The sequence below is a fragment of the Bathycoccus prasinos genome (assembly GCF_002220235.1).
Source record: "Bathycoccus prasinos genomic : Chromosome_4".
Classification (NCBI taxonomy): Eukaryota; Viridiplantae; Chlorophyta; class Mamiellophyceae; order Mamiellales; family Bathycoccaceae; genus Bathycoccus; species Bathycoccus prasinos.
In genome coordinates this window covers 498,783-524,672 of record NC_024005.1, presented here as the reverse complement: position 1 = coordinate 524,672, position 25,890 = coordinate 498,783, and the positions used below count along the sequence as shown (strand labels likewise).

General features: G+C 48.1%; 15 protein-coding genes across 15 annotated transcripts; 7 read left to right on the top strand and 8 right to left on the bottom strand.

Annotated features, from left to right (window-relative positions):
• Nucleotides 1-204: 204 nt before the first annotated feature.
• Bathy04g02750 (unknown protein) lies at nt 205-699 on the top strand (the record flags this gene model as incomplete). Its single annotated transcript, XM_007513451.1, has 1 exon — nt 205-699. One exon carries the CDS (start codon nt 205-207, stop codon nt 697-699), a length of 495 nt encoding a protein of 164 aa, XP_007513513.1.
• An 880-nt stretch (nt 700-1,579) lies between these two features.
• Nucleotides 1,580-3,100, bottom strand: Bathy04g02740 (predicted protein; the record flags this gene model as incomplete). The annotated part of the gene is made up of 1 exon (XM_007513549.1): nt 1,580-3,100. One exon carries the CDS (start codon nt 3,098-3,100, stop codon nt 1,580-1,582), a length of 1,521 nt encoding a protein of 506 aa, XP_007513611.1.
• Nucleotides 3,101-3,616: 516 nt separating this feature from the next.
• Nucleotides 3,617-4,267, top strand: Bathy04g02730 (the record flags this gene model as incomplete). Its single annotated transcript, XM_007513623.1, has 1 exon — nt 3,617-4,267. The coding sequence occupies one exon, from the start codon at nt 3,617-3,619 to the stop codon at nt 4,265-4,267; it is 651 nt and encodes a 216-aa protein (XP_007513685.1).
• Nucleotides 4,268-4,405: 138 nt separating this feature from the next.
• Nucleotides 4,406-4,720, top strand: Bathy04g02720 (unknown protein; the record flags this gene model as incomplete). Its single annotated transcript, XM_007513652.1, has 1 exon — nt 4,406-4,720. The coding sequence occupies one exon, from the start codon at nt 4,406-4,408 to the stop codon at nt 4,718-4,720; it is 315 nt and encodes a 104-aa protein (XP_007513714.1).
• A 91-nt stretch (nt 4,721-4,811) lies between these two features.
• Nucleotides 4,812-5,144, top strand: Bathy04g02710 (predicted protein; the record flags this gene model as incomplete). The annotated part of the gene is made up of 1 exon (XM_007513745.1): nt 4,812-5,144. One exon carries the CDS (start codon nt 4,812-4,814, stop codon nt 5,142-5,144), a length of 333 nt encoding a protein of 110 aa, XP_007513807.1.
• A 200-nt stretch (nt 5,145-5,344) lies between these two features.
• Nucleotides 5,345-7,675, bottom strand: Bathy04g02700 (unknown protein; the record flags this gene model as incomplete). The annotated part of the gene is made up of 1 exon (XM_007513815.1): nt 5,345-7,675. One exon carries the CDS (start codon nt 7,673-7,675, stop codon nt 5,345-5,347), a length of 2,331 nt encoding a protein of 776 aa, XP_007513877.1.
• Nucleotides 7,676-7,930: 255 nt separating this feature from the next.
• Nucleotides 7,931-8,980, bottom strand: Bathy04g02690 (predicted protein; the record flags this gene model as incomplete). Its single annotated transcript, XM_007513324.1, has 1 exon — nt 7,931-8,980. The coding sequence occupies one exon, from the start codon at nt 8,978-8,980 to the stop codon at nt 7,931-7,933; it is 1,050 nt and encodes a 349-aa protein (XP_007513386.1).
• A 147-nt stretch (nt 8,981-9,127) lies between these two features.
• Nucleotides 9,128-10,675, bottom strand: Bathy04g02680 (auxin efflux carrier family; the record flags this gene model as incomplete). The annotated part of the gene is made up of 1 exon (XM_007513337.1): nt 9,128-10,675. The coding sequence occupies one exon, from the start codon at nt 10,673-10,675 to the stop codon at nt 9,128-9,130; it is 1,548 nt and encodes a 515-aa protein (XP_007513399.1).
• Nucleotides 10,676-10,932: 257 nt separating this feature from the next.
• Nucleotides 10,933-11,364, top strand: Bathy04g02670 (predicted protein; the record flags this gene model as incomplete). The annotated part of the gene is made up of 1 exon (XM_007513410.1): nt 10,933-11,364. One exon carries the CDS (start codon nt 10,933-10,935, stop codon nt 11,362-11,364), a length of 432 nt encoding a protein of 143 aa, XP_007513472.1.
• Nucleotides 11,365-11,530: 166 nt separating this feature from the next.
• Nucleotides 11,531-13,525, bottom strand: Bathy04g02660 (predicted protein; the record flags this gene model as incomplete). Its single annotated transcript, XM_007513385.1, has 1 exon — nt 11,531-13,525. One exon carries the CDS (start codon nt 13,523-13,525, stop codon nt 11,531-11,533), a length of 1,995 nt encoding a protein of 664 aa, XP_007513447.1.
• Nucleotides 13,526-13,860: 335 nt separating this feature from the next.
• Bathy04g02650 (predicted protein) lies at nt 13,861-14,238 on the bottom strand (the record flags this gene model as incomplete). Its single annotated transcript, XM_007513505.1, has 1 exon — nt 13,861-14,238. The coding sequence occupies one exon, from the start codon at nt 14,236-14,238 to the stop codon at nt 13,861-13,863; it is 378 nt and encodes a 125-aa protein (XP_007513567.1).
• A 794-nt stretch (nt 14,239-15,032) lies between these two features.
• Bathy04g02640 (unknown protein) lies at nt 15,033-16,418 on the top strand (the record flags this gene model as incomplete). Its single annotated transcript, XM_007513378.1, has 1 exon — nt 15,033-16,418. One exon carries the CDS (start codon nt 15,033-15,035, stop codon nt 16,416-16,418), a length of 1,386 nt encoding a protein of 461 aa, XP_007513440.1.
• Nucleotides 16,419-16,543: 125 nt separating this feature from the next.
• On the bottom strand, nt 16,544-21,349 carry Bathy04g02630 (unnamed protein product; the record flags this gene model as incomplete). Its single annotated transcript, XM_007513588.1, has 1 exon — nt 16,544-21,349. The coding sequence occupies one exon, from the start codon at nt 21,347-21,349 to the stop codon at nt 16,544-16,546; it is 4,806 nt and encodes a 1,601-aa protein (XP_007513650.1).
• A 365-nt stretch (nt 21,350-21,714) lies between these two features.
• On the top strand, nt 21,715-23,283 carry Bathy04g02620 (unknown protein; the record flags this gene model as incomplete). The annotated part of the gene is made up of 1 exon (XM_007513379.1): nt 21,715-23,283. One exon carries the CDS (start codon nt 21,715-21,717, stop codon nt 23,281-23,283), a length of 1,569 nt encoding a protein of 522 aa, XP_007513441.1.
• A 930-nt stretch (nt 23,284-24,213) lies between these two features.
• Bathy04g02610 (conserved hypothetical protein) lies at nt 24,214-25,726 on the bottom strand (the record flags this gene model as incomplete). Its single annotated transcript, XM_007513408.1, has 2 exons — nt 24,214-25,405; nt 25,572-25,726. The coding sequence occupies 2 exons, from the start codon at nt 25,724-25,726 to the stop codon at nt 24,214-24,216; spliced, it is 1,347 nt and encodes a 448-aa protein (XP_007513470.1).
• Nucleotides 25,727-25,890: the final 164 nt, after the last annotated feature.

The window sequence follows — 25,890 nt, the reverse complement described above, 5'->3', positions numbered from 1 at the left end:
ATCGATGATACGTCAGAGTCGTCGTCGTGATGCATTGATTATGTGTCTTCTCTTTCGACGTTTTTTGTCGCTCGTCGCGTGCGCTTCTCTCTTTCTCTCTTTCTCTCTTTCTCTCTTTCTCTCTTTCGCTCTCGCTGACCCGCGTCGTCTTTCTTTCGCGAAACGCCTTTTTAACGCAGACCGTTCGATGAGTTCAAAGAGGAGATGGCGCGAGACGGATGGACGCCGGAGATGTTTCGAAAGGATAACATCGGAAATCTGTTGGCGACGACGAAGAGTTGCTTGCCGTGTTGTTTAGTATCTTCGTCGTCGATGAAAAAGTCCTCTTCCTCAAACGAGGAGGAGGAGAAGAAGGATGACGACGACGACGAGAAGAAAAGGAAGAGAAAGATTACGCCGCAGTTGCCGCCAGAATCTTCTCCTCCAGTAGATAAACTCTACGCGTCCGAACCGCCGTTACAAGCGAACGCGGTCGTCTTCAACTTTCCGTTTACCGACGACGACGAATATTTCGAGTGCGCGAGAAGCGCGACGGGAGGCGCCAGTTTGGAAGATTTCAATCGCGTCCGAATCATCAACGTTTTAAACGAAACGGAGAAGGACGATTTAGAGACGAGGCTGTTCGAATGCGGGGTGCCGATGAAAACGCTCTACGACGTGAACGAGAGCGTTTTCGAGGAGAGCAGGAGGAGAGATTAAGGAGTTTAGATTAATAGCAAAAATAGAGAGAAAATTTTAGCGAGAGAGACAACAACATCAAACGGAGAGAGAGAGCTTCAGAGAGAGAAAGAGAGAGAGAGAGACCAAATACAACAACAAATACAGTAACAGAGAGCGCGTAGCGTTTTAATAGGACGAGCAGCAGCAGAAGAACGGAAGAAGAGTCCTCGGACATCGCGCTCGCGCTCGACAACAAAAATATCTCTTTCTTTCCCATAGAAACAACGATTTATCTACAAAACAAACTCTGCTTTTGCCTCGGCGGTTGAGGAGTACGGAGGACGAATGTCGTCGCAAAGAGTCGCCTATTCTCTCCTCGCGAGTGCGGGTGTTGCGAGTGCTGGTGCGACTTCGTTTTATTTCGGTCCGCAACTCTCCGACGTGTACTTCGCCGAACGTTTATTAGCGAAAGAGCAGTCGCTTTTGTCTCGATTGGAAACCGGTTTGGAAACGCGCGCGAAGACACTCCGCGACACGGAGCGAGAAAACGCGCAGAAATCCTCCGAAGTCGCTCGAGCGAGAGAATCTTTACTCGCATCGGAAAAAGAATTGGACGAAGCGAAAGAAGCACTCGCCAAGTGGCAACGGAAAGAGAAAGACGCGAAAGAGAATAGGCAGAAACAGGTGAGCGAATACGCGAGATTGGAGAAAGAACGAGCGGAGTGGCAAGAGAAGCGAAAATCGCAAAAAGAAGACGTTTTGAAGATGAAGGCGAAAACAGTGGAACAAAGGGAGAAAGTAAATTCACTGAGGAAGAACGCGGAGAAATGCATGGAAAGGTTAGTCGGGAAGAAGAAGAAGGAGGCGAAGGCGTAGTTGATTTAGCGTGCGTATTCATACAATAGCTTTTTGCGCGTAACTATATTTCTTCTTCTTCTTCTTCTTCGTCGTCGAGCCAGTCGATGTAGGACTGGAGGACTTCGCATCCTTTCGCGAGGAACCGAATGTGATTTTGTTTGTATCTCAAGACAGCCGGTAAGAACGCGGTCGCCCCGTCGTTTTGCTTTTTTCTATTGCGTTCTTCCGCGGTTTCGATGAGCGACGCCATCTCGTCCTCTAAATCTGTTTCGGAGAGCGTCTCTAAGATTGCGTTTAATCGCACGCTCCACAATGCGTGGATTTTGAACGCGTTTTCTAACTCTTTTGCGTTGTTGTTTACTACGTTTTCTTCTGTCGTCGTTGTCGCCGCGCTCGCGTCATCGTCGCGAAAATCGCTCTCGTCCAACGAAACGCTACGAACAATCGCGTCCACGTAATTCAACGTCTTTTCGTCCACGCCTCGATAAACAATCTCCATTTCTTCGCACATAGAACGCATCTTCGTCGCGTTTAACGCCCACGTTGTTTCATTACTACGCTGCTGCCCTATTTCTAATCTATCAAATTTATTCGCTTCTAAACAAAACCCATACGCGCGCATCAACTCTTTGTTGTCCAAGCGCGGGCCATAGCTAATCGTAATCTCTTCGTCTTTCTTCACCGCTCGTCGAGTTTCCAATACGACGCTACCACCGCCGCCGTCCACGGTACCGCCGTTCACTAACCTAAACAACGATCCCTTCATACCTCCTCCGTCGCTCGCGCCTATTTTTTTCAGCGCGTTCACGTCCTTCGACGCCGCGTGATTGGCCATGTCAACGCACGGCGCCAACACCGCGACGTCGGTGTTATCTACTCGCGACTCGGGCGTTTCTCCAACTTTAGCGGCAATCGCCCGAGACCGAATCAACGAAAACGCGTAATACAAATCCTCGACGTTCACGCCGTCGCGTACGCCAATTTCCTCTTCGCTCTTGAACTGAATTTCAAATTTCACAAACATCTCTTTTATCTTCTTCTTCAATTGCATCGCGTCCTCGATCAACTGCGGATCGAACGAAGCGCACACGCTCAACTCTTCCTCCTCTCTCGCCAATAACATCGAAGGTAACTCGTGCGCATCTTTCGGTAACCAATTTTGACCGTACTCTCGCCACACGTCATTCCCTTTCGTTTCCGCGCGTATCGCCCAGAGCAACCACAACGCCAACCCCATCTCGCGTCGTTCGCTCGTTTTCGCTTGCACCAGCTTCTTCGTAAACGTAGGTAAGTACGCGTTTCTTTTCTCGAACACTTTGACGATATCAAACGCCGTTTTATTCGTCGCAATAACACCTCCATTATCATCATCATCGCCTATGGGCGCGACTATGCACACGTCTAAAGGGACCTCTAACAACACTCCAGGCTCCGTCCAACCAACATTTCCGTTCGCGAACAAGCCGTATCTCATCTCATCTTCATCTTTTTCTCCCACCGTCATCAATCGAATTTGACTTCGAATCCCGAACCGTTTCATCGCGTCTTCGAACGCGTCTTGTTCCGTCGTCATCATACTCATCTTTATCGTCGTCGTCGTCCGATGATGATTTTTATGATTCTGTTGACGACGACGTACACAACAACGCAAAGGTGTGTTGTTTGGAAGAAGACCGAAGAGAGAAAAAGAAGAGCACGCGTTCGTTCGTCTCATCAATATCATCCCGTTCCCGTTTGTGGTCGTCGCGTGTGTATTCTATCGTCTCTGTGATGCACTCACTGTGAGGGAGTTTTACGAGAGGGAATGCGTACACATTATCCAGCATCGCTCTACATAGGGGATTTGCCATTTTTGTTTGTTTTTGGTGCTCAAGTAGGGGTTCCATCGGTCTCTCGTGGGAACGAATAGCCTCTCTCGGGCACTCGAGGTGCACCGTGGTGGTAGAATTTTGCCAAATTTTTTCGAAAAACGTGTGTTTCGATCACCAGTTTGATGTTTCAATCACCACAAGGTAGGGATTTCGCCAGAATCTCACACACTTTTACTTTACTCTCTTGTTGTTTTTGCGCAGTAGTATTATAGTATTCGTTGAAATCAATGACGGGAAGCAGCAGACGAAAGAATAAACATCCGAAACGAGCGGAAAACGTGAAAACGGTGGTCGTTGTGAGGAAGGGTGGTGACAGAGAAGAAGAGGGAGACGACGACGACGACGTGGAGCGATTGCGGAGGATGCTCATGTGCGTGCCGTGTGACGATGATGTTGTGGAGCAAAATCATCAGATGCGAGAAGAGGAAACGGCTTGTATTGCTAAAGGAGTGAAGAGGAAGAGAGGGCACGAGTGCGATGTTTGCGAGAAGGTTTTTGTTACTCCATCCAAGTTGGCCAGACACATGCGTATTCACACGAACGAGAAACCGTACGAATGTGATGTGTGCGAGAAGCGTTTTACTCAATCTGGTGATTTGAAAACCCACATGCGTACGCACACGAAAGAGAAACCGTACGAATGTGATGTGTGCGAGAAGCGTTTTACTCAATCTAGTAGTTTGAAATCGCACATGCGCATTCACACGAACGAGAAACCGTACGAGTGTGATGTGTGCGAGAAGCGTTTTCGTCGATCTGGTGATTTGCAAACTCACATGCGTATTCACACTCACGAGAAACCGTACGAGTGCGATGAGTGCGAGAAGCGTTTTAGTCAATCTAGTAATTTGAAAACGCACATGCGTAACTTTCATTAGCTCATTAATAGTCATTTGCATTACATTCCGAACGAATCAAACGAACGTTATTATTTCCCGCTTTTAAACTCTTTTTGCCATTTTTTATTCCATTTTTTATTCGTCGCTTCAAAGAAAAGACAAGAGAAAAGTGAGACGATGACGAGAATAAAACCATCATCATCATCCACCGTTTCGGCGTTCTTTTTCTTCTTCGTCTTCTTCGTTCTCTCCTCGTGCTTCTCTTTCTCGCTCGCCGATGATGTTTTGGAAGAAAAAACCGTCCTCTCCGTCGCGCTCAACGCGCAGTCTCCGGAGTGGTTGACCGCCGTGGAGGCATTTTTACACGACGCAAAGGACGAGGAGGAAAAGGAGGTTTCAAAGATACACACGAAACCGTACGGGAACCCGAGCACGGGTTCGTGCTTGCCGAACGAGATGAAGGTGCAAATACAAGGAATCGCGGGCAGGTGAGATTTTAGAGAGATTCGAGAGCGTTTCGAGTATCAAATCGCGTTTTTCCTTCTCTTTCTCGTTGGGATTGCTAATATGACCTTTCGTATTCATGACTAATAAAATGCTCTCTCATATACTCTTCCTCTCACACAAAACACACAGTTTTTGCTCCCCGAAATGTGGGTCGAATATGCCCTGCCCGGCGGATGCGTACAAAGGCGCTTCGGCGAAAGGGCAGTGCGTTTTGCAAGTGCCGAGTTCACCGACGCCGTCGCAGTGCGCGTTGATTTGCCGACCGGAACCCGGGACGAACGGCGGGTGCCCGAAACGTGCGGAGTGTCAACCTATACAAGGTTTGGGGATATGCACGTATCCTACTTCTTCTTCTTCGGAAATCGAGGACGGAAAGGAAGAACAGGTGACGTTGAAGATTGCCGCGTAATTGAGAATAAAAGAAAGAAGATTAATAAGAGTGTCGGGAGGCACACCGCTGCCCTCTTCGCTTTGGAAAAATCATCGACAGTTGTTTTTTGTTGTACATGTGAATTAAAAAGAAGCACTATTATTATATATTTGACGCGCGCCGCAACGACGTCGTTTCCGAGACGTCGCGTGCGCTGGTCGAAAGAGAGACGCGTTTATTCACAATCGAAAATTTTGTCGAGGGTAGTGCACGCCGAGAGGCATTTCGTACGTGTCCTCCGTTTCTAACGTGTACCCTTTCACTAAAGAGTGGACAAACCAGTGCCAATCGACGACTTTTGCGCTCGGAAACGTCTGTTTCACTCTTTGGATACGTTGTAATTCAGGTTGCGCGTCGCCGTCGAGCAAAACGAAGTCGACCGAGGCGCACGCCTCCTCCTTAAATTTCCATTCTCCTTTGCTCCTTTGTTGTTGTTGCTGCTGTTTTATATTTTGTTCGTCTTGTTCGTCGTCTTCGCTATCCGGAACTGGAGAATCCGTTTCGTTCTCTCCAAAATACGAGTCAAGCACGACATAGTCTCGTTCCCGAAGCACTTCGGCGCCCGCGCTTTCTAATATTCGCTCGCAATCGCTCTTACAGATGGACCATTCTGTCTTCTTCGATGATGCGAAGAAAAAATCCGGCACGTCTACGACTATCTTGAGGCCATTAAAGATCCCACTACTTTTCGCCGCCGCAATCTCTTTCGTCGTGCGCGCTCTTCTCGTCAGCATCAACGAATCCGACTCCGAAGATTCGAACAACCCGGAAAAATTTTCTTTATTCTTTCGATGCAAAGAAGCGCTGTTAAAAATCCTCACATCGAGTAGCCCATTGGTTCCCATGTCCTCCCAAGTACCGGCAGCGTCGTGAATCTCAAATTCCTCTTCGTTGGCGTACTTTTTCAAATCTTTGCGCGAGTCGAGCCATTCGCTCGATACAATCCAAATACCTCTCGCTAAGGATTCCAAATACCGCACGGAGCGTTTCTTAATGACGTACTTCTTTCTTGCCCCGTTCTTCGTCTTTCCGTCGTCATCGTTTGAATGGATAGTCGCGCCACTCGTCACGATACAATGGGTAACGTTGTCATCTAGCGGTTGATCGTCGTCTTTAACGACAACCGCGTGCCTTCCGCACCGCATGATCTGATTTAATATTTCATCGTACGCGGCATCTTTCACCGATTGCTCTGTTTCGCTCGACGTGTTCGTCAACGCGAAAACTTCCGGAATATCGAAACTCGCAGACGCGCGTCGTTTATTGTTAATCCTAGTCGAAGAACGCAAGCGAGAAAACGGGTTGTGGAAGAGTTCTTTCGTCGCCGTCGTCGTCGCCTTTGCCGTTCCCATAGCCCCTTTTCTCATCGTAACGTCTTCCTCGCCAACCCCTAGCGAATCACGAACAAGGAGAACGCCTTCTTGTTGCAATTGATGATCCTGACTTGGTTGCGATCGATTATTCCTGCTCGCTTCTATATATTCCGTCGCTGCTAACCACACGCTCGGGTCGACGTTTTCAAATATTTTCCGATAATCGCTCTTCGTCGTCCCTTTTACCGGCTGCTTGCCGTGCATGTGAACGTACCTCGCGCGCAATTGATTCGTGTTCATGGCGTCAATCTCTCTCGTCACCTTTTCTCGCAGCACCGCCAAGTCTTCCTGAGACGACGACGGTCCTTTTTCCTCCTTCTCTGCTCTCTCCCTTTCTTCCAGCATTTCGCGCGCGCGTCGTATCTTCGCCCTTTTCTCCTTTAACTCCTCAATCGTTCTCGACAACTCCTCCATCGCCTCCGCTTTCTCGCGTTCGCTCGCCGACGCCATAATCACCTTCCTTCGCGCCTCCAACTTTGCAAACTTCTCTCCCTCTTTCTCCCTGCTACCATCGACAAACGACGCCAGTCCCGGTGGCACATCCGGATCGCCCATAATCTCCATCGCGCTTTCGCACGCCGTCCGCAACAACGCGGACTCGAACGCCTCCGTCAACTTCCGTGTCGGCACCGCCCTCGCCACCATCATCGCGGTGTTTTCAATACCCTTTTTGTTATTTTCGTCCTTCTCCCCCAGTTTCCTTTTCGCGTCCTCTCCTGCGCAAAAAGCATCATCTCTCCTTCGTTTCTCCTTCAGCATCTTCGTTTCCAGCTCTCGAGCCCGATGCGCTATTTCCACCATTTTTATGTTTCCCACGACTGCATCTGTAAAATCTCTCGCGAAAACTTGCTCCGAACACCCACTTTGTGCCGGACAGAACGCCTCGTAAAACCCTTTCCTCGGTTCAGTCGCTTTCATCCCGCAATCGCGACAGATCGTGTGCCCGCAATGAAGCGTGATTGGTGGTGGATTCCTCTCGTCGTCGAGACACATCGCGTTTTGGCACCCGTCGCATCGGATGAGATTTTGGAGCGATTTGAGATACGAGAGAGAAGTTAAAGAAGAAACGTGCTTCTCACCACCATCGGTGTCAAAGGAGATAGGAGAGACTTTCACGCGCTTGTTGTTGCCTCCCATCGCCAATATCGGCGTCGTCAAAACTGTTCTTGTGTTTGTGTGTGTGCGTGTTTGAAGCGCGTTTGCTTTGGGGAATGATTTTTGAATTTTCTCTCCTTTTACGAGAGATGCAGAGCGCGATAAAATCTGAGCACTTTGGCGGCGGTATGCGCTTTACTTTTACTCTGATGACGTGTTGTGATGAATACAAATACATGAACGCTATGATGAACGCGCTTAAATCTCTGCTTCGTTTTCGCGCGATGATTTGCTTTACTACTGACTGCTACTAATGTTTACGAGTTTCTTACCGTCGTTTGTCGCTACTAAAGGGCCGTGGCCGTGGAGTTTCACTCCTGATCCTCCTCCTCCATCTCTTCCGTAATCTTCGCTGCTTTCGTCGTACTCGTCGCCGTCGAAATCTTCGCTCTGGAAAAATGTGTAACTCAGGACTAAGCTGTTCACGTCTTCCATCCCTCGATCGCTTGCGAATTCTGGATCTAAGTAAAAAAACACCGGCATGTCCACTTTTTCCTTCGCTCGTAAACGTTGCTCTTCGAAGCAGAAACACTGGATTTTGTTGAAATACTGCCCGGCTTTGCCTGGTTGCACGTTATACGTCGCCACGCCAGTGATAGCGCTCGAACTCGTGTTCTCCGCGGTATAAAACGCCAACACCGTCTCCCCAGGCGTCACCGTCACCTTCTTCTGCGTCGGCGTAAACTTCCACGGTAAACCTTCCGCCACGTCCGCGTTGAACGTGATTTCAATCGAACGTTTCTTCGCCTTTTCTAATATAGATTTGTCCATTTGGTCTCTCTCTTCCATTTTATCTTCGATCGATTTTCGTTGCGTGGTGCCTCCAAATCCAGTCGCGCGGCAAAACGCTCGGTACAGTGGGACCGACGCGTACGACGCGCCAACCGTGAATGAGGTCACCGCTAACAGGTAATAGAGCATGTTTTGGTTTTTGTCCGATATTGATTTGCTTTTGGCAGCAGCGGCAGCGGCTCCTCTTCTTCCTCCTCCTCCTCCTCCTCCGCCAAATCGTTGTTGCTGTTGCGAGGAAGAAGAGTGCGTGAAAGCTCTCTGATGCTGTCGACGCGCATTTGACGCCGCTTCCCGTTGGTGTTGCTGATGACGACGACGATATCCGTGCGACAAAGATTTCCCCGAATTGGTTCTTAACGACGAGGCAGACGAAGATGGCGACGCGAAGGAAAAACTCCCCACGTTTCGCTTTAAAAAGTCTGCCGCGTGTTCAGACGCACGCGAAGATGCCGAAAACATCGACGTAAATGCTTTCCGTCGCGCGTGGTGGTACATATCGCTCTCCTTTGCTTTTTGTGGTGTTTTTTTCCTTCGAAATAGGATGAAAAAGTTCTGAAGATGCGAACTCGCGAAAATGTCACGGGGACGCTCAGATGTCTACGTACTAGTATGACTTACAACACGCGCTATATATCTATCTATCTAAATTATGCTCAAGAACAGGCATATGAACCCAGTCAACAAAAACGGAGCGCTCAAATATTGCCAAAACAGTAAACTGGCGACCCCGGCGGCGGCTTTTTCCGGTTCTTTGGAGTACATCATGGTTTGCAAGACCATATTACTCGCGGTTGGCGTGCATCCTTCGATGAGGAAGATGAGCCAGAAGGTGTGGTCGGTGCCACTCGTAGACGGTAAAGCGGAGCTGTTGAGCTTTTTGAAGAGGAAATAGACGCCGACGTGGACGAGAGGGAGGAGGAGGAATCGAACGGAGAGGACGCCGACGGCGGTTCGTTTCGGCGCGAAGGAGTGGTCGGGGCCATTCGCTAAAGTTGCGCCGATGATGACGAGGACTTGAGGAACGGCAGCTTGACCCATGGAGTAAAGCGCTCTGTAAACAAAGTACAGAGCGCCTTCGGTGTCGAAGAATAAGTGCCGAGTGAATGGAATTATTCCCAAGATCAAACCAGATATCGAGGCGCACATGTTGACGTTGACGAAGCCTTTGACGACTTGTTTGGACTTGCGATAGGATTCGGAGATGGTGGTGGAGAGACGCTCGAACGATGATGGGTTTCTTCTGAGCGTGGTCGTGGTAATGGGTAGTGGAGATGTCGTCGTCGTCGTTGTTGTGGTCGCTCCTATGGTGGTCACACCGTTGTCATTGTTGTTTTCGTCGTTCAACTCGCTCCCTCCGTCGCTTCCTTTGCCAAACCCTTGGTTGTTACTACTTTTGAATCTACCGTTTGATGATTTCGGACTGGACGGCGGCGTGAGTCGTTGTAACTCCACGTCTCCTTCCGGAAGATCTTCGTCGTCGTCGTACTCGTCAAAATCCTCGTTGAAATTATCAATCGTTTCCTCTTCTAAATCGTTGCTCGCGTTTTGGAGGTGCAAATTCCCATCGCTCTCCTTTGCCTTTCTCGACGTCGTCGCTTTCTTCTGTTGATGCGATGAAAATGTCTTCGGCGGTTTGTGTAAGCTCGGACCGACTATCCACATAAGCGGACTCAACGCTATCAAATACACGCCAATGTACAACACGCACTTATCCTTATCCTCCTCGGTAAACACTAAATTCCCAACCTTGCCTGTCTCCGCGATCGCCACCGAGACGACGACTGGCAGTGCCAACGCGTTCCCGAACGTACAACTCGCCAACGCCGCTCTCTGAAACCGTTCCGGCGTCTCGCAGACGTTGTTGGTCATCCATCTCCTATCCGCATTCCTATTACCGCCACCGCTGCTAAACACGAGAACTCTCCCAAACACGTACCCACAAACGACGTTAAAACACGCCGCCACGGGTAAAAGCCACAACTTCTTGAGTTTTTCCAACGTCACGCTCGCTCCGATCGAGGTCACCAACAAACACGGTAAAAAAATCGTCCCATTCAGAGAGGACAAGTTTTTCGTCAACTCTTTCCCGAGTAAGTTTTTCCTCCGCGCGAACGCGCCGAACGCGCACATTATGAACAATTTGGCGACCGCGCGAAAGGCCGCGAGGAATATTTCCAGGAACAGCGTCATTTCTTCTTCTTCTTCGTTAGTGGTATTGTTCCGAAGAAGAAGAGGGCGTGGAGGCTGCCATTTTAATGGAGTTCTTAGGTAAGTTCGTTAAAACCTCTTTCTGGCAAAAATTTGCCTCTCGAGCTTAATAAATGAAAAACGCTTAAAATCGCTTTATTTTCCCATTCTCGTAAAACTCCGAACAACATCGACACACGAACGCGCATAAGAACACACACACACACACACACACACACACACGCAGATATCAAACAACGATGAACACTTCATGGACCGGAGGCCAGCAACAAGCGGACGAAGACCGCGCCAAGTTGGAAGAGTTTGAAAAAAGAGTCGACCCGAACAACAAGCAACAGACGGATCTTCTGGAAGAGATGCGACGACACACGGAACAGTTGGAAAAATCTCGAAAGTACGAAGATCCGAGATTGTCGTTCTCGACGCCGGAGTTTAAAGAGGCGCAGAGGAAGTTTCAAGCGAGATTTAACGTGAATTTTGATCGACCGATCGAGTATGGGATGGTGAAGAAGTATCCGTGGTCGACGCCGACTTTGCAAAAGTTGGAGGTGCCGGTGGATGTGGACGGGAACCCGTGGCCTTTGGACGAGAACGGGAATCCGATCTTGAAGGAAGGGGTGGACATGGAGCCGAGCAAACAGTTTGAGAGGATGGCGCAAGGCAGTCGTTAACGCGATGCTGCGGGAAAGACATGTTGCGAAGAGAGAGAAAGAGAAGGAAAGGGAGAGGGAGAGAGGTAAAAAGGAAGGAGGGAAGGAAAAGAGAGAGAGCGTGTGAAAACGTGTACATTTTCAAGACGACTCGAACAAAAAAATATCTATCATTGCGACTGTTTCCTCATTGTACACTTTCTTTGTCTTCGTCTTCACCTTCGTCTTCGTCTTCGTCTTCGTCGTCCGAGGACGATAACACGCCTATTTCTTTCAAATTATCCTCGCGATCGGTGTTGACGGTTCCAATTGTTGGCGTTTTTTTTTCCTCGCTCGTTTTTTCTTTTTCTTTCGATTCGTTGACGATGGCGTCGAAACCTCCAACTCGCGAAGGAAGTCGCGTGAGACGCGACGTGTACGACGATGGATTTGTCGGTTTTCTTGAGAATGTCGATCTATCGCTGTTGTTATTACTACTTCTTTCGCTGCAGTTCGTACCCTCTCGTTCCTTCGTTGTACCAGTCGTAAACTTGTTCTCAAAATCTACGCAGTTCAAAACGTCTTCAAATACGCGCGTCTTGAGCTCTTTATCTGAAACTGAATCTGCAGTCATTGAAGGACTCGCGTTCACCTCGATCAGCCACGGTTTTAAATGTTCGTCGAGCATGACGTCATACCCATACAACTCAAAACATCGCTCGTCGCGAATCATGGACGATTTCACCGCGTCGCACGAAAGTTTAATCATGCGTTCAATCTCTTTAAAACACGTCTCTTCCGCGCGAGCGTCAAACGTCGCTCGAATGTGTCTTCGAAGTTTATGAAGAGGCCATTTCAAATCGCACACGCTCGCGTTGTAGTTATCGCCTTTCTTTTGCACGCTATGGTTCGTCAAGTGCACGAAATAGTTCTCCGTCGAGTTACTTTTGATTTTACTCTCATACCGCTTGGAGGAAAATCGGGCAAAGCCTTCGCGGTAAACGTACGCAACGAGAGGCGAAAACGACAGAACAAGCACGTAGAGACGCATGTCGAATTTCCTTCCACCTATTAAGAGTGGGTTATGAATGTACTTTTGCGCGACGTAGTTTTCTTTGCATATGTTGATGGTCGCGTTGTTGTTTTGTGGTTGTTGTAGTTGTTGGAAAACGTGTTGATTCTGATGGGAAGGAGAACAATGTTCGCTCTGTTGCCGATACTGCAAACACGAACCCGTGGCAGTAGAAAAGCCGCTCACGTTGTTATTCGCATTCAACTCCTCGTCGAGCTTCTTCCTTCGATTTTGCCATCGCCGTATTTGCGCTCGTTTCCAGACGAAGAAAATCCCTCTTCCCTGACTTTGCCCGATCGGTTTCATAATCCACACGTTGTTGCTTTTATCTCCATTTTCATCGTTATCATCGCCGCCGTCCTTCTCCTTAGCGGTTCCACTTATCGTTCTTCTCGCGCTCCCCATCGCCGCCGCCGCCGTCGTCGCCCCATCAAACTCTCTCGTAAACAACGCCAAATCTCCCGGCAACGCGTACGTTTTCGGACTCACCCTCTCAAACGCTTCCGCCTCTCGAGAGTCTCCGTTTTTCTTTGCTCTTCGACTGGCTCTCTGTAAATTCTTCGCCAACAAATCCTTTCGCGTGAGCTCCGAGTGGTTCGCAAAGTGGTTCACTTTTCGCGCGCTCAATTTTCCGGCGAGCGTCGACGATCCGAATCCTCCAGCTGGCCACACCGTAAACGCGCTCGTCCCCCCACCTCGCGAGTACGATATATTCTGATGTATCCATCCAACGTCGGCGTAAAAGAAATCAATTTTCGGCGTCAAAGTCGTCGTAACCACCGACTCGGCGCCTCTTCCGGTCCTCTCGCAACGATCCTCCTCCTCTTCCTCCTCCTCCTCCATCGTGTTCAATAAAGTCGTTTTTTCCGGCTGCATAAAAAGCGGAATCTCGCGCCAATCTTTCCTCGATTTCATCACCATGTGCGGGATGGTGTTCGGAACGAGCGTGGAGAAGCGGTAGATTCTTTTTCCTCGCGCGTGCTCGTGATGCTGTTTGGTCTTCTTCTTTGTCTTCTTCTTTGTCTTCTTGGTCGTATTTTTTGACTCTTTTCCCGAGCTTCCTCCTCCTCCTCCTGCGGTCGAGAAATCATCGCATTGCTCCAAAGCCTTTCGAGACGACGACGAGTGCATCGTCGTTATCGTCGTCTTTATTTATGTCGTCGCCGTTGGTCTGCGTGCGTTTTGACGACAAAACCAGCGTGATAGATGTGAAGGGTTTTTATGAGGGCTAAAAATAGGAGAATTTTCCCTTTCTCTCTCTCAGCGAGTGCTGCGCGCGTGGTAATTTCTTACCGTTTTACGTTGTTGTTTTGTTTGAATACAATTACACTTCTCTAGGCTAAGCGGTGTTCTTTGCGTACGTATGTATATATATACTCGCTCGCTCTCGCTCTCTTCGTTAAAAAACTCATCAGAGAAGAAACGCGCTCTCGCAAGATGATCACCTTTAATCGAAAAGCTAAAAATTAAAACCATTCATCTTTCTTGATCTGTTCGTTAAACTTCTCCCTCATCTCCGGCTCGCGTTCGAAAATTTCATCCATGGTCACCCGTTCCAAACTCTCCCTCTCTTCCTTCAGAAGGACCAACTCCTTCTCCAACTCCTGGATCCTCTTCGCGCTCTCCGCCGCTTGCTTCTTCGCCTCGTCCTCCAAAACTTTAAACGCTTTGGTCACGTCCTCAACTTCCGTGGACTCGTACTTTGGCAATTTTAACGTCGTGTACGCTTTTTGGAACAAATCTACGATTTCCGGGCTGTTGGTTAACTGTTGCTTGAACTTCGCGAAATCCACATTCGTCGAGCGGTCGGCGTCTCTTTGCACCGCGTCTTTGATATCCGCCATGGTTTTCGCCAAAGAGGCGAGCTCTCTTTTCGTTTCCTCCGTGGCGCCTTGGGCAATGGCGGTGTCCCAGGAGGATTCATCCGTAGATTGGACCGCGTCCGCGGAAAAGAGTCTTCGTTGTTCTTGAACCGAGGCGGACGCCTGTTTTGTATAGAAAAAGGATATATATATTTACCCCAAGAGAGAAAGAAAATTTCGGTGAGTACGACGAAAAACAGACGCCGCTCTAAGCGGGGTGGGAGGTAGGGAAGAGAGAGAGAGAGAGATCAAAGAGAAACATCGTGAACTGCGAACGACGACGAAGCGCTCTAAACTCTCTCTCGCTCTCTTTCCTAACGGAGAGAGAAAAAGAAACCACAAAGGGATCCGAAAATTCTATTCCCCGGGGACTTCCTTTGTGTGATCGTTTTCCAAGGGCAATAAAAACACAACGACGAGAAGAAGAAAGAGAAAAGAGACAAAATTTCACGCACCCGTCGGAGTCCACCGAGTGCAAAGGTTCGTCTCGTTGTTGTCGCGAGCATTATTCTTGCGCTTTACGCGGGTGTGCTTTGCCGGAAAGGCGTGGAGATTTGACGATGAAATTTGCGGTGAAAAGGGGAGCAAAAGAGAGGGTCACAAGCCTTAGGGTTACAGACCCTAAATACTTGTTAAAAAATGTTTTGTCGTATTTTCGAAAAACGACAGACTTTTGACGAACACGAAAAACGTGTATGTTTCCGACGACGAAAACGACGACGAATGACCGCGACGCGACGTTTCCATCTCCTTTCTTCGCGTTCCACCGAGCGTCCATGCATTTTCCGCACTCGTTTTTCCAAACAGGACCATTATTCTCGGACGAATACGACTTAAACGGAAACGAAAACTTTGACGACGAAAACAACAACTTCTTTTCGACCCAAACGCTTTTACGCCGGAAAAGAGTCACCGCGAAGCAGTTTCACTTTCCGTCGCAAACGTTTCTGCGATATTTCTGGTACGCGCGATTCGGGTTAATCGTGTGCGCCGAGCCGTGTGGAGGAAGAAACGACGATGTGGATGGTTTTTTGAGGAAGGTACGCTCGATGGGGACGACGATACCGACGGACGACCACGGAGGTTTTCGAAGACGAGGGCAACAACAACAACAACAACGACAACGGGAGGAAAACTCGTATTATTGGTACCGACGCGGTGGTGGAGGAGGAGGACGAGGGAGAATTCCGAAACCGAGAGAAGGACGAGGAGGAGGAGGAAGAGGGGGAGCGAAGTTTTATCGGCACTTTTCTCCGTCGTCGTCGTTCCGCGGCGACGCTACTCGAGGCCTCGGCGGGGGCGTCGGCAGTGCTGGGTTTCGACACCACCGGGATGAAGGAGCTTCGAGCGGAGAAGACGGCGGCGCGTGGTCGATGGTTCCTTTGATTTCGGCGTCTTCTCGTTCGTCTTCATCGACGTGCTCGTCTTCGCAAATCTCGTCGTATGGAGGAATGAATATTCCGTATTATGGTTCTCCGTATGTAGATTATGAAGCGGCGTTCGGACTCTCGCCATCTTTTCGAAGAATCGGCGGCGGACAAAGCTCGACGAAACGAAGATTAAGACGATTAGAGGAACGCATCGCTTTGGGGATTAACTTGGACGAGAACGGAATCCCGTTTGATCGCGAATTGACCGAGGAGCAACGGGAACGGTTGTTTGAGTTTCGAGCGTTCAAGAAGGAGTTGGAGAGGAGTGAACCTTTCGTGGAGAACGCCGAGGCACTCGGTTTGTTTTTGGAGTACGAAGAAGAGAAGAACGTACTTTTGCTTGGATGTGGGACTTCTTCTTCTTCTTCTTCGTCGTCGTTGTCGGGGTCTCCGAGTACTACTACTACTGCTGTTCACAGTAGTAGCAGCAAAAGCGGGAGCGACAATACCAACGACGAAAATACGGACTCAACCGACGACGACGACGACGAGAACAAAGAGGACAACGTCGTCGAACGAGAGAATCGCTACCATCAAAACGACAAAAACGACAGCAACGACATCGAAAACGAACATTCGTGTTTCGATCTGGAGACGTTCGTAAAAGACGTCGCCGAGCGCTTACACGTGGATGATGACTCTATCGACTCCGAGACGGAATACAAAGACGGAAATTCAAAAGGTACTTCCAGCGGCGTTTCGTCGCTAGATGTTTCGCACGAACAGCAATAAAGCGATACGACACGATACTATACTATACTAACGATATTACTATTCTTGATACTACTGCTCATTTGAAATGATATGCTCCTTTACTACGTTCTCTACTGGAAAATTCTTCTATATTTTGTGTATTTTCACCAATCGTCGTCGTCGGAATTGCCCTTGTTCCAGTCGTCTTCGAACTCATCATCGAGTAAGTCTACGATCACAGGCGGTACTGGCACGAGCGGAGCATGCGACACCGGCATCTTTCGTTTGTGTTCTCCTCCTTCCTCCTCCTCTTCTTGAGTGTTGTTGTTCGAAGGTAAAGTCGATACGACGCCGTGGCGAGACTCCGAAATCTTCGCCATCATCGCCGGGTCGCTCAAAGACATGCTATCATTACTCACGCGTTTCTTCGTCACGTTATGCGTTGATTTTTTAACCAGAACTCTCTTCTTCCTTTTCTCTTCATCATGTTTTCGAACGCTCGGAAGTGCACCATCATCTTCTTCTGTGTCGTAATCGATTTCGTCGTCATTGATGAACGAATCCTCGTACTCGTCCGTAGTTTGAGTGTGGTTTTCCATCGAAGAATCTGGCGGCGTGTCCTGGACGTTATACTGTTGATTTCGCGGACCAAACCGAGCAAAAGTATCACCCAGATTTACCATAGGAGTCGGTTGCGTGTACGGATTCCCACTGTTATTTGTAAATGGCACATTGCGGTTGTTCGTATCGCCGTCCGTGTTTCCAGCCGAACTAAAGTATTGCGGATGATGACGATGTCCATCACCTCCAGTCTCTGGAGACTCGTCGTCGATGAAACGGGCATCATCAGAGTCGTAATCCTGTTCGTTCGCGTCGTCGTCGTCACCTCCTTCGCCACCGGCAATATCGTCCAAAAATGTCGATTTTTTCTTCAAAGGTTTCTTGCGTTGCTGTTGCTGTTTTTGATGTCTATTGTTTGCGACGACATCAAGAGCGGCAACGCTGGGAGCTACTGGTAGCACAGGAGACGGCTCTTTCGGGACTTTTTCGCGTCGTCGTCTCTTGAAGCGCAAACTTTCATCGCTCGGAAACGAGCCTTCCGAATTTTGTTGTTGTTGTTGAGTTTTCTTCTTTTTGGAGGAGTTCGTTCGCGGCACGCGCGGATCGGGAGGTGGCATCGAGACGCTTCGACGTCGCTGTTCTTCAGCTTCCTCCGCTTTCTCTCTCGCGATCAGCACGTGCTCCTTCAAAATATTCAAAGGCATGTGATCCAGCGTCTTCTCGACTAACTCTTGGTTTTCTGTTGCCAGCGAGACGCGCGAGAGTATCGGTGCAGCGTCAGCAGAATTTTTGCGCAACGATGGTGGTGCTGACGGTTCACGAGAAGCAGCCAAAGATAAGCGCATTCGCACCGCTTCTGCTGCCGACGGAGATCTTTGCGGTCGAGGTTCAGGAACTGGTGACACCTTTAGGGATTCTTTTTCTTCGATTACGATGACTTCATCGTCGTCATTCTCTTCCTCTTTCTTTGGTTCCATGGTACCGATCACCGGGACTTCTTCCTCTTGCTCCTCCTCCTCCTCGTCTGAGAACAAAATCGGCTGATCAGCGCGAGTACCTGCCTCGGTAGGAGGCATATCTTGAACTGCTACTACTTCTTCTTCTTCCCGGAGTACCTCCGGTAAGAGCTCATCCTCGTCATCGACGTCGGAAGAGATGACAACTTCATTATTCTCGAACGAATAGGCTTCATCGTCATTTATTATCACCGGAATATCATCATCTACACCATCTACACCAGCGCCGTAGTCATAGTGTTCTTCGTTTTCTGCATCCGTGGGATAGAGAGGGAAAATTTTTCGATCGTATTCGTCGATGTCGACGCCTTCGTTTACGCGCAAGTTCACGCCATCTCGAATCCTCTGCGTGTGTTGTCTCTTTTCGTTCACCGCACCACCAGCAATAGCATCTCCACACCACAATTCATCGTCAAAGTCATTGATTGAAGTGTTGGTTGAACCTCCCGGTCCCGATGGACTTCTCTCGATGCCTTGTAATTTCGACATGGAGCGAACAAGAAACTTAGTCATCGCACCGTGTTCAAAATTGTACACCTTTTGGTATTGACACTGGTATGGCAAGCTTCCCGCGAAACCTTTCTCTTTCATCTCTTGCAGATGCGTTCGCTGCTCGTCATCTTCAAAAACGAGCGATGAAGATGCCATCGTCGCAGTCGCCGCTGCCTTTCCTCTCATCTCGTCGGCCTCTAGGCGGTAGGCAATGAGGAGGGATTCGTTACCAACATCCAAAGCTTGATATTGCTTGGCCGGATTGGAGTCAAAAATGAGCGTCGAAGTGGAAGTGTACTTCCTCGATTTACTACTGTTTCCTACTTGGTTCTCTTGCAGTAGTTTCGTTCTCTTCGCAAGTGACGCCGCGGTTCTCGATTTCGTGCCGTTTTTCTCCTTCTTAGACGTACTCTCGATGCAAATCAACTCGCACGACGGAAATATCTCGTCCGGAATCATCCGCGGAGTGTCTTTGCACATCACGACGTATCGATCCGGCGTTTTCATCTTACCTTGTAAATCGTGGTATTTTTTCAATTCCGAGGTAAATTTGTTGTGTTCTTTTCCTTTGGTTGCTAACACGACAACTTTTCCGTTTCTCGCGCGACCGGTTCTACCCATACGCTGCACGGTTCTAATAACATCAACCACGTCGTAAAAGACGATTAAATCGACCGTTGGAATATCGAGGCCTTCTTCGCCGATCGATGTCGCGACTAAGCAGTTCAAGTTGCCATTTCGAAAGTCTTCGAGTACCGCTTTTTGTTCTGCTTGTTTCTGCCCTTTTTGTTTCTCGAAAATCAAAGGATCCGCGGCACCCTCTCCTCCTCCTGCTTTGATGTTGTTATTATTCTTGTGTTGCTGTTGCGCTAAAACTTGCTTTTCGCGATTGCGCCTATCTCGAGCGTTCTCTCCAGAGCCTTGGCCGACAAAAGGTGCAACTTTTACTCCACACGCGTTCTCGCCTCTCGGTTTGATTTCTCTCAACTGTTCGACGATATCTCGAACGGTGTCTCGATAACTGCAAAATATCATCACGCGCGTATCGTTACCACTGCTATTGTTACTATTATTACTAAATTGCTCCGCGACAACTTTTACGAGCTTCTGCAACTTTGGCGAGTGCTTTGCGCCGTTCGAGGCTAACGATCGAATTAGCTCGCATGCCTCTTTGAACTCTATGTGCTTGTCGCTCAAAACTTTCGCATGCGAAAGATTACGTGATATGAAATCGTACGCTTGAGAGGCACCAAATTTTGTGAACAAATCGATGATGTGTGTGATATGCTGCGCGTGTCGCAAAGAGTGCCCGCAGGCGTCTTTATTTCTCGTCGGAATTAGACCTCTTTGTACGAACGTCGACATTTGCTGCAGTAAAAATTTTGCCGGTGGATCAGCATTTGGAAGGTCAAGAAACCGTTTCACGTTATATGCAAGTCCATTCATCATTGATACCGGTATCCCGTGATTATTATTGTTATCAACGGGGTTAAACGCGCCAAATCCCGTAGCTTGTTTCAAATGCGGTTTCATCGAGTCCTTCAATAAAGTCAAAATACCCGCGGAAACATCGTCCTGGCTAATCGGCTCGACGACAAGATCTTTTCTGAACGTGTATTTCGCCACATCTACATCTAATTCGGATCGAAATTCAACTCTGTTAATATCTAACGCCGACACGATGTTTTGAACGCTTTCAAGCTCTTTCCCGGGAGTCGCCGTGAGCGCTAAAATTCGAAACACTGCGCCGCGTTCTTTCAACTTGGCGACAATTTGCGTGTACGCGTAATTCCCAACCGCCCTATGCGCTTCGTCCACGACTAAGCAGACGACATCTTTCGCGTTCAAATCGCCCGTTTCGATGTCGTTGCTCACCACCTGCGGTGTGCAAAAGAATACTTTCTTCTCCTTCCAATGCTCTCTGCGCGAATCCGAGACCGTTTTCCCTTTCTTCTTCGTGCTACCCATTAGCACGACGGTTTCTTCCGACGGGATGCCACAAATATCGTGGCACGCTTGCATTTGCTGATCGACCAAAGGTCTCGTCGGCGCTACGAAAATAACTTTCCCGTTTGGAAACCATCTCTTATAATTCAACATGACCACGGCGGCGATGAGCGTCTTGCCGAGACCGGTCGGTAAACACACTAAGGTGTTGTTCAAGAGCGCATTCGCGGCGATTGCGTATTGATACTCTCTCCGATTGACTTGTGCTGGGTAAATGTATGTCTGCGCGGCGGCTAAATCAATTTCAGATACCGGTTGTTGTTGTTTCTGCTGCTGCTGCTGCTGCTGCTGCTGCTTTCGTTGCAAGTTTGTCGTCATCGCGTTCCCTAAAACGCTCCCGCGCGAAATATTATCGTGACTCGTATTAAACACTCTCGGCGCGTACTCACCGGGATTCTCAAACGCGTTCGGTCGATACCCGGACGGTAACGTTAACTGCGTCCCTCCCCCTTTGGCGACGGCGTTGTTGTTTCTCTTGGTCGTTTGCGTTTGCGTCGCCTTTTTCGGCTGCTGCGCGCTCACGTTATTCCTACTGTTATTAGTATTACTAGTGTTATTAGTATCACTTTTATTAGTATCCGTCGTCGTCGTTACGAACATCCGCGCGATCGATTGTTGCTTCATCGTCGCCGGCGCGTTTGAATTCGAAATGTGTGCACCTGCTTCCCCAGAGACGACGTTTTGCTGGCCTCCAAAATTTTCTTTCCGAATCATCATCTGCGTATTATTCGTCGTCGTCGTCGCCGCCCTCTTCTTTGCGTTTTCGGCGGCGACACCGCGCACCTCCTCCTCCTCTTTCTGCCTTCTCTCTCGCAACGCGGCGGCGGTTTCAACCATGGAATCAAACTTGGCCAAGTCCATCAAATCGTCCTCGTCGTCGCTGAAGAAACTCATCTTTTTACTCCTCGATTTTGTATCTTAAAAAAACAGCGCTCAACAAAAGACCACAAAACGTGTCACTCCTCGACCAATACCACCATAAAAACCACCGAGACGACGACGACTCTCGACCTGATCTCTCTTTCTCTCTCTCTTCTTCTCTGAATGTTTTTTGTGTGTTGTTCTCAAGCGTGTGTGTAAACCGGCGAAAAAATGAGGTGTTTGTGCTTGTTTGAAAAAATTGAAATTGATGTCTTCTTTATATTTCTCCGTTTGACTGAGAGATAAAAAAAAAGAAACTGCACTAACACATATCACGGGCATCAATCAGCGCACGGGAATAAAATCGCTTGCGCGCGCGTGTAAACGTTTTAGAGATGATGAACGAGGATACAACCGCGCAAGCACAACGTGATAGAGAACAAGCACAACGTGATAATATAGCACAATGCGAAAGAGAGCAAAAAACATTTTTTCTTGGAGAAGTCGAAGCAATGTTGACCAGTCACGTGTCGGGGCTGTATTGCCTCTCTGGGACAGATCACTCTCTGCAACAAGCAGTCTCTGGAGTAATAAAAGAGTTGGAGGATGCGATTGATAAAGCGTGCTCTACTCATAAGTGGGCGGATGGTTTAGAAGTTCGACGAAAACGAAAACGACAAGACATTCTCAACAATTTTTGTCGTGTTGACGAGAAAGGGATGTACTCGAACGAATCGTCGGTTGTTCACCTTGATATTGATAGAAGAAAAACGGATTCGTGGATAGATATTTTATCTGGACAAGGAAAGCGCAGTGTTAAGCCGGATCGAGCTCGTGCACGAGAAAATGCGGAAGCGAGACTCAAGAACGCGAAGAACTTGGCGGTGCAGAAAGGTATTCCAATCGAGACCGTCTTGGTATCGTTGCCGAGTGTAGAGGCGGAAATGCACAAGGATACGATCGAGCGATTCATTTACTTCAATTGGGCCCCTAAAAATGATAAACGCACCGTGTCGTTCCTAGAAGCAGAACATTTGGTAGAATCGAATTCGGATTCTCTTGGGTATAGTGAATGTCCGAATCCGGATTTTGCGTTGAAGGACGATAGATCACCGTCGACGACTCTGGAAGTCTTCAACGCGTTGATCCCAATGATTTTCCCACAGGGAGAACAATACCGCTGCCATGATGTGTGTATGTTTTTGATGTGGGAAGGTCAAAAAGTCGACCAAGATCCTCCGTTCAGAAAACCGAGCACGTTCTCCGAACAAGCGCAATTTGACTTTGGGCTTTTCTTGGATCCGGAGAATCCAAAGCCATCCTTCATCACGCTATTCGCTAGGGATACGATTCAGAGCTTCATCGCAGAGGTGACTACAGAAAAATGGAGAGAACGTTACACGCTTTTGCGTTTGAAGACCGAAGCTTACCGTCTGTACAGCGATATTATCAATCGCGTGGACGAAGATTTTGTTTTAGGTTCCCAAGTTGAACCGATGGTGTTTGGTAACTATATTCTTTGCGACAATAAAGATCCCAACAACGATGTTTTCATCGAAGCCTTTCCCTCGCCTTCCGGCATGGTTATTGGAATGAGTGATGAAAAGAATCGAAACCAGTCGACGCGTCGCTTTCAAGGTATTTCAGTAATGAGTAATGCCATGCAACTTCGCCCGATGAACACGGGTTGGATCAATCCAGCTACGAAAGCTATCTTCGGACACAGGAGGGAGTTGGGTTCGGAAGATATGTTGCGCGAAGGATCTGAAGTCAATCCAATAGGTTCGCAGTCTAGTTTAGGAGGCCAACAAAATCTTCCGATGGGAACGAGCTTTGACGCTCTGGCGACGTCTAATAATCGACGCAGATCTTCACTAACTCAAGATTCAACAATGGTGCTGGAATCAAACAATGAAGAAGCTGCCAACGACGATGATGAAATGATGGAACTTGAAGGTGGCCAGTAAAGAGAAGAAGACTGGCCAGAGTTATCCACAACGACGGCAAGTAAAGACGATGAGATGGATGAGGAGGATTGGATATCAAACATATAGATTAAATAGTTGTAATAGCAGCGCAGAGAGACGCCTCACCTTTTTTCTTCCTCCGTCGTGTATTTGAAGTATGATTTTTGACCGAAAATGTGTTTTTGCGCGACCGGAATATCGATAGCTCATCAACAACATCTCTTCTAGTGTGCAAAAGACGATTTGAATATCGTTATTTTGCGCTCAATCTTTCTTTTAGATACACACGTAGTGCTATTCGTTTCCATTCTCAACTCGCATCCGCGCGCGGAGCCGTGGCGAAATGTCTTTCTCTTTTTCTATATTTTTTCTACTCGGTGAGATTTTCTCTATTTTTGTTACCACGTCTTCGCTAAGAACTGCGAAGACGAACGCGTCACCACCGGCGCAGTGACGAAGTGCACGATCGATGTCATGGACGCGTTGAACTTGCGCGCTTTGGCGAATGAGCTTCGGCAGCTCGACAGAAAATTTCCCGATCGTGTGCCCACATTATGTGTGCCCACATGTGTAACCTGTGCCTCAAAAGCACGTAAAATCCACCAAAACACCGCGAAACGTCGCGATATTTTACTCTTAAAAAATCAAGGCAGAGCGTTCAAACATCATTATTATCATCACTTGTTCTTTTGTGATCGTTTTCATCGCGTTTAATCATCCGTATTTGTCCATGGGGAGGTATTGGAATGCGTGGAAAAAATGGAGGATTTGTACCCAATTGTGGTTAATATGTGCGTTTGTTTCTTTTCGCTCGCGCGTTGCTTCGATATTACATTTTCGAACTAGTTCTAAGGATCTCGCTTTTCAGTTAGTATCTCTTAGTTAGTATCTCTTTTATTTACTCGTATTGTTATATACTTGCTCCTTCTTTTACAACTTGAGCAGTTTTTGCATAGTCTTTTCCGCCGCTCCTTCACAGGTTTTCCAGCACGCGTAGCACAGAATATCTGTGGTTCGAAGCAAAATATCTTCTTTGCCAAGATATTTTCGTTTCTTCATCGTCAGGTACCCGTTCGCCGCCCTGAACGACGGATACTCTGTAAGTCCCTTTTCCTTAAAGAGCTTCTCGACGTACCACAAAGCATCCGGCGCTTTAGCCCATCCAAAACTTTTTTCTCTCCCGCAAATCGAACACTTTTCCTTCTCCAAGCAGCCAGGCGGTCGGCATATGAATTGTTTTCGAATGAATTCTTTGTTTCTTTGCTTCTGCTTCGGTTTCTGCTTCTTGTAGTTAAGCTGATTTCGTAACTGCGCTTTCGTCATCTTCTTCCCTTTCTCGTTCTCAACGATGATCAGCTTCTCCTTCTCGTATTGAACCTGAGATCGTAACTGCTCTTTCGTCATCTTCTCCCCTTTCTCGTTCTCAACGATTATCAGCTTCCTCTTCTCGCGTTGAACCTGATTTCGTAACTGCTCTTTCGTCATCTTCTCCCCTTTCTCGTTCTCAACGATTATCAGCTTCCTCTTCTCGCGTTGACGCTGATCTCGTAACTGCGCTTTCGTCATCTTCTCCCCTTTCTCGTTCTCAACGATGATCTGCTTCTCCTTCTCGCGTCGAAGCTGCGCTTTCGTCACCACTTTCGTCATCTTCTCCCCTTTCTCGTTCTCAACCATCTCCTGCTTCCTCTTCTTGTGTTGAACCTGATTTCGTAACTGCGCTTTCGTCATCTTCTCCCCTTTCTCGTTCTCAACCATCTCCTGCTTCGCCTTCTCGCAATTTCTCTTATCTCGCGCAGCCTTGTTGTTCACCTTCTTCTTCGTCTCGTCGTCGAGGAGAGCATACCACACCAACACAGTGACGTGGTCTTCCTTTTTGAAGCCGAGCTGCTTCATGATGTCCTCGTCGAACCCGTGCTCGCCAGAATGAAGAAAACGTGTTGTGCAAGACGACAATTTCCTGTAATCGAAGAATTTCCACGCTTTCGCTATCATGCCCTTCGAGATTCCGAGCACTTTCGCTTGCGTGTCTATTTCGAAAGAATTCGTCTCTATAAGAGTAGAAAACTGAAGGACCTTCTTCTTGTCCACTTCAAATAATCTCGGTTCTCCTGCGTTCAGACGCCTTGCGCGCGAGCGAAAGAAAAGGAAAGGAAAAAGAGAAGTGAAAGCGTCAGTTGAACATCGAGGAAGAGGAACACGAACAAAAACGAGATCGGAAAGCGTCAGTTGAACATCGAGGAAGAGGAACACGAACAAAAACGAGATCTACGGACAAAAAAATCACGTACTTTTTTTCTTCTTCATTTAATGCCATGTTTCCTTTCTTCTCTTCGGCATTGAGGTTGGTGTAATCAGGTTTGATCATTATACGCGCAATTGAAGATTGCGACGAGGTGGTGTTATCGCTGTCGTCTCGTTTTTGTTTTCTTTTCGGTTTCGTCATCGCGCCCGTCGATTTGATTTTTATGAGATTTATACGAGTTGTTCTAAATTTTTATCATGCATGAAGAAAAAAATATTTTTACTTTAAACAACAAGGAAGAGAGCAAATGGATACGGTGTTTTCGTCGAAATCTTCAATTTTTCTTCGTCGCATTATAGTATCAC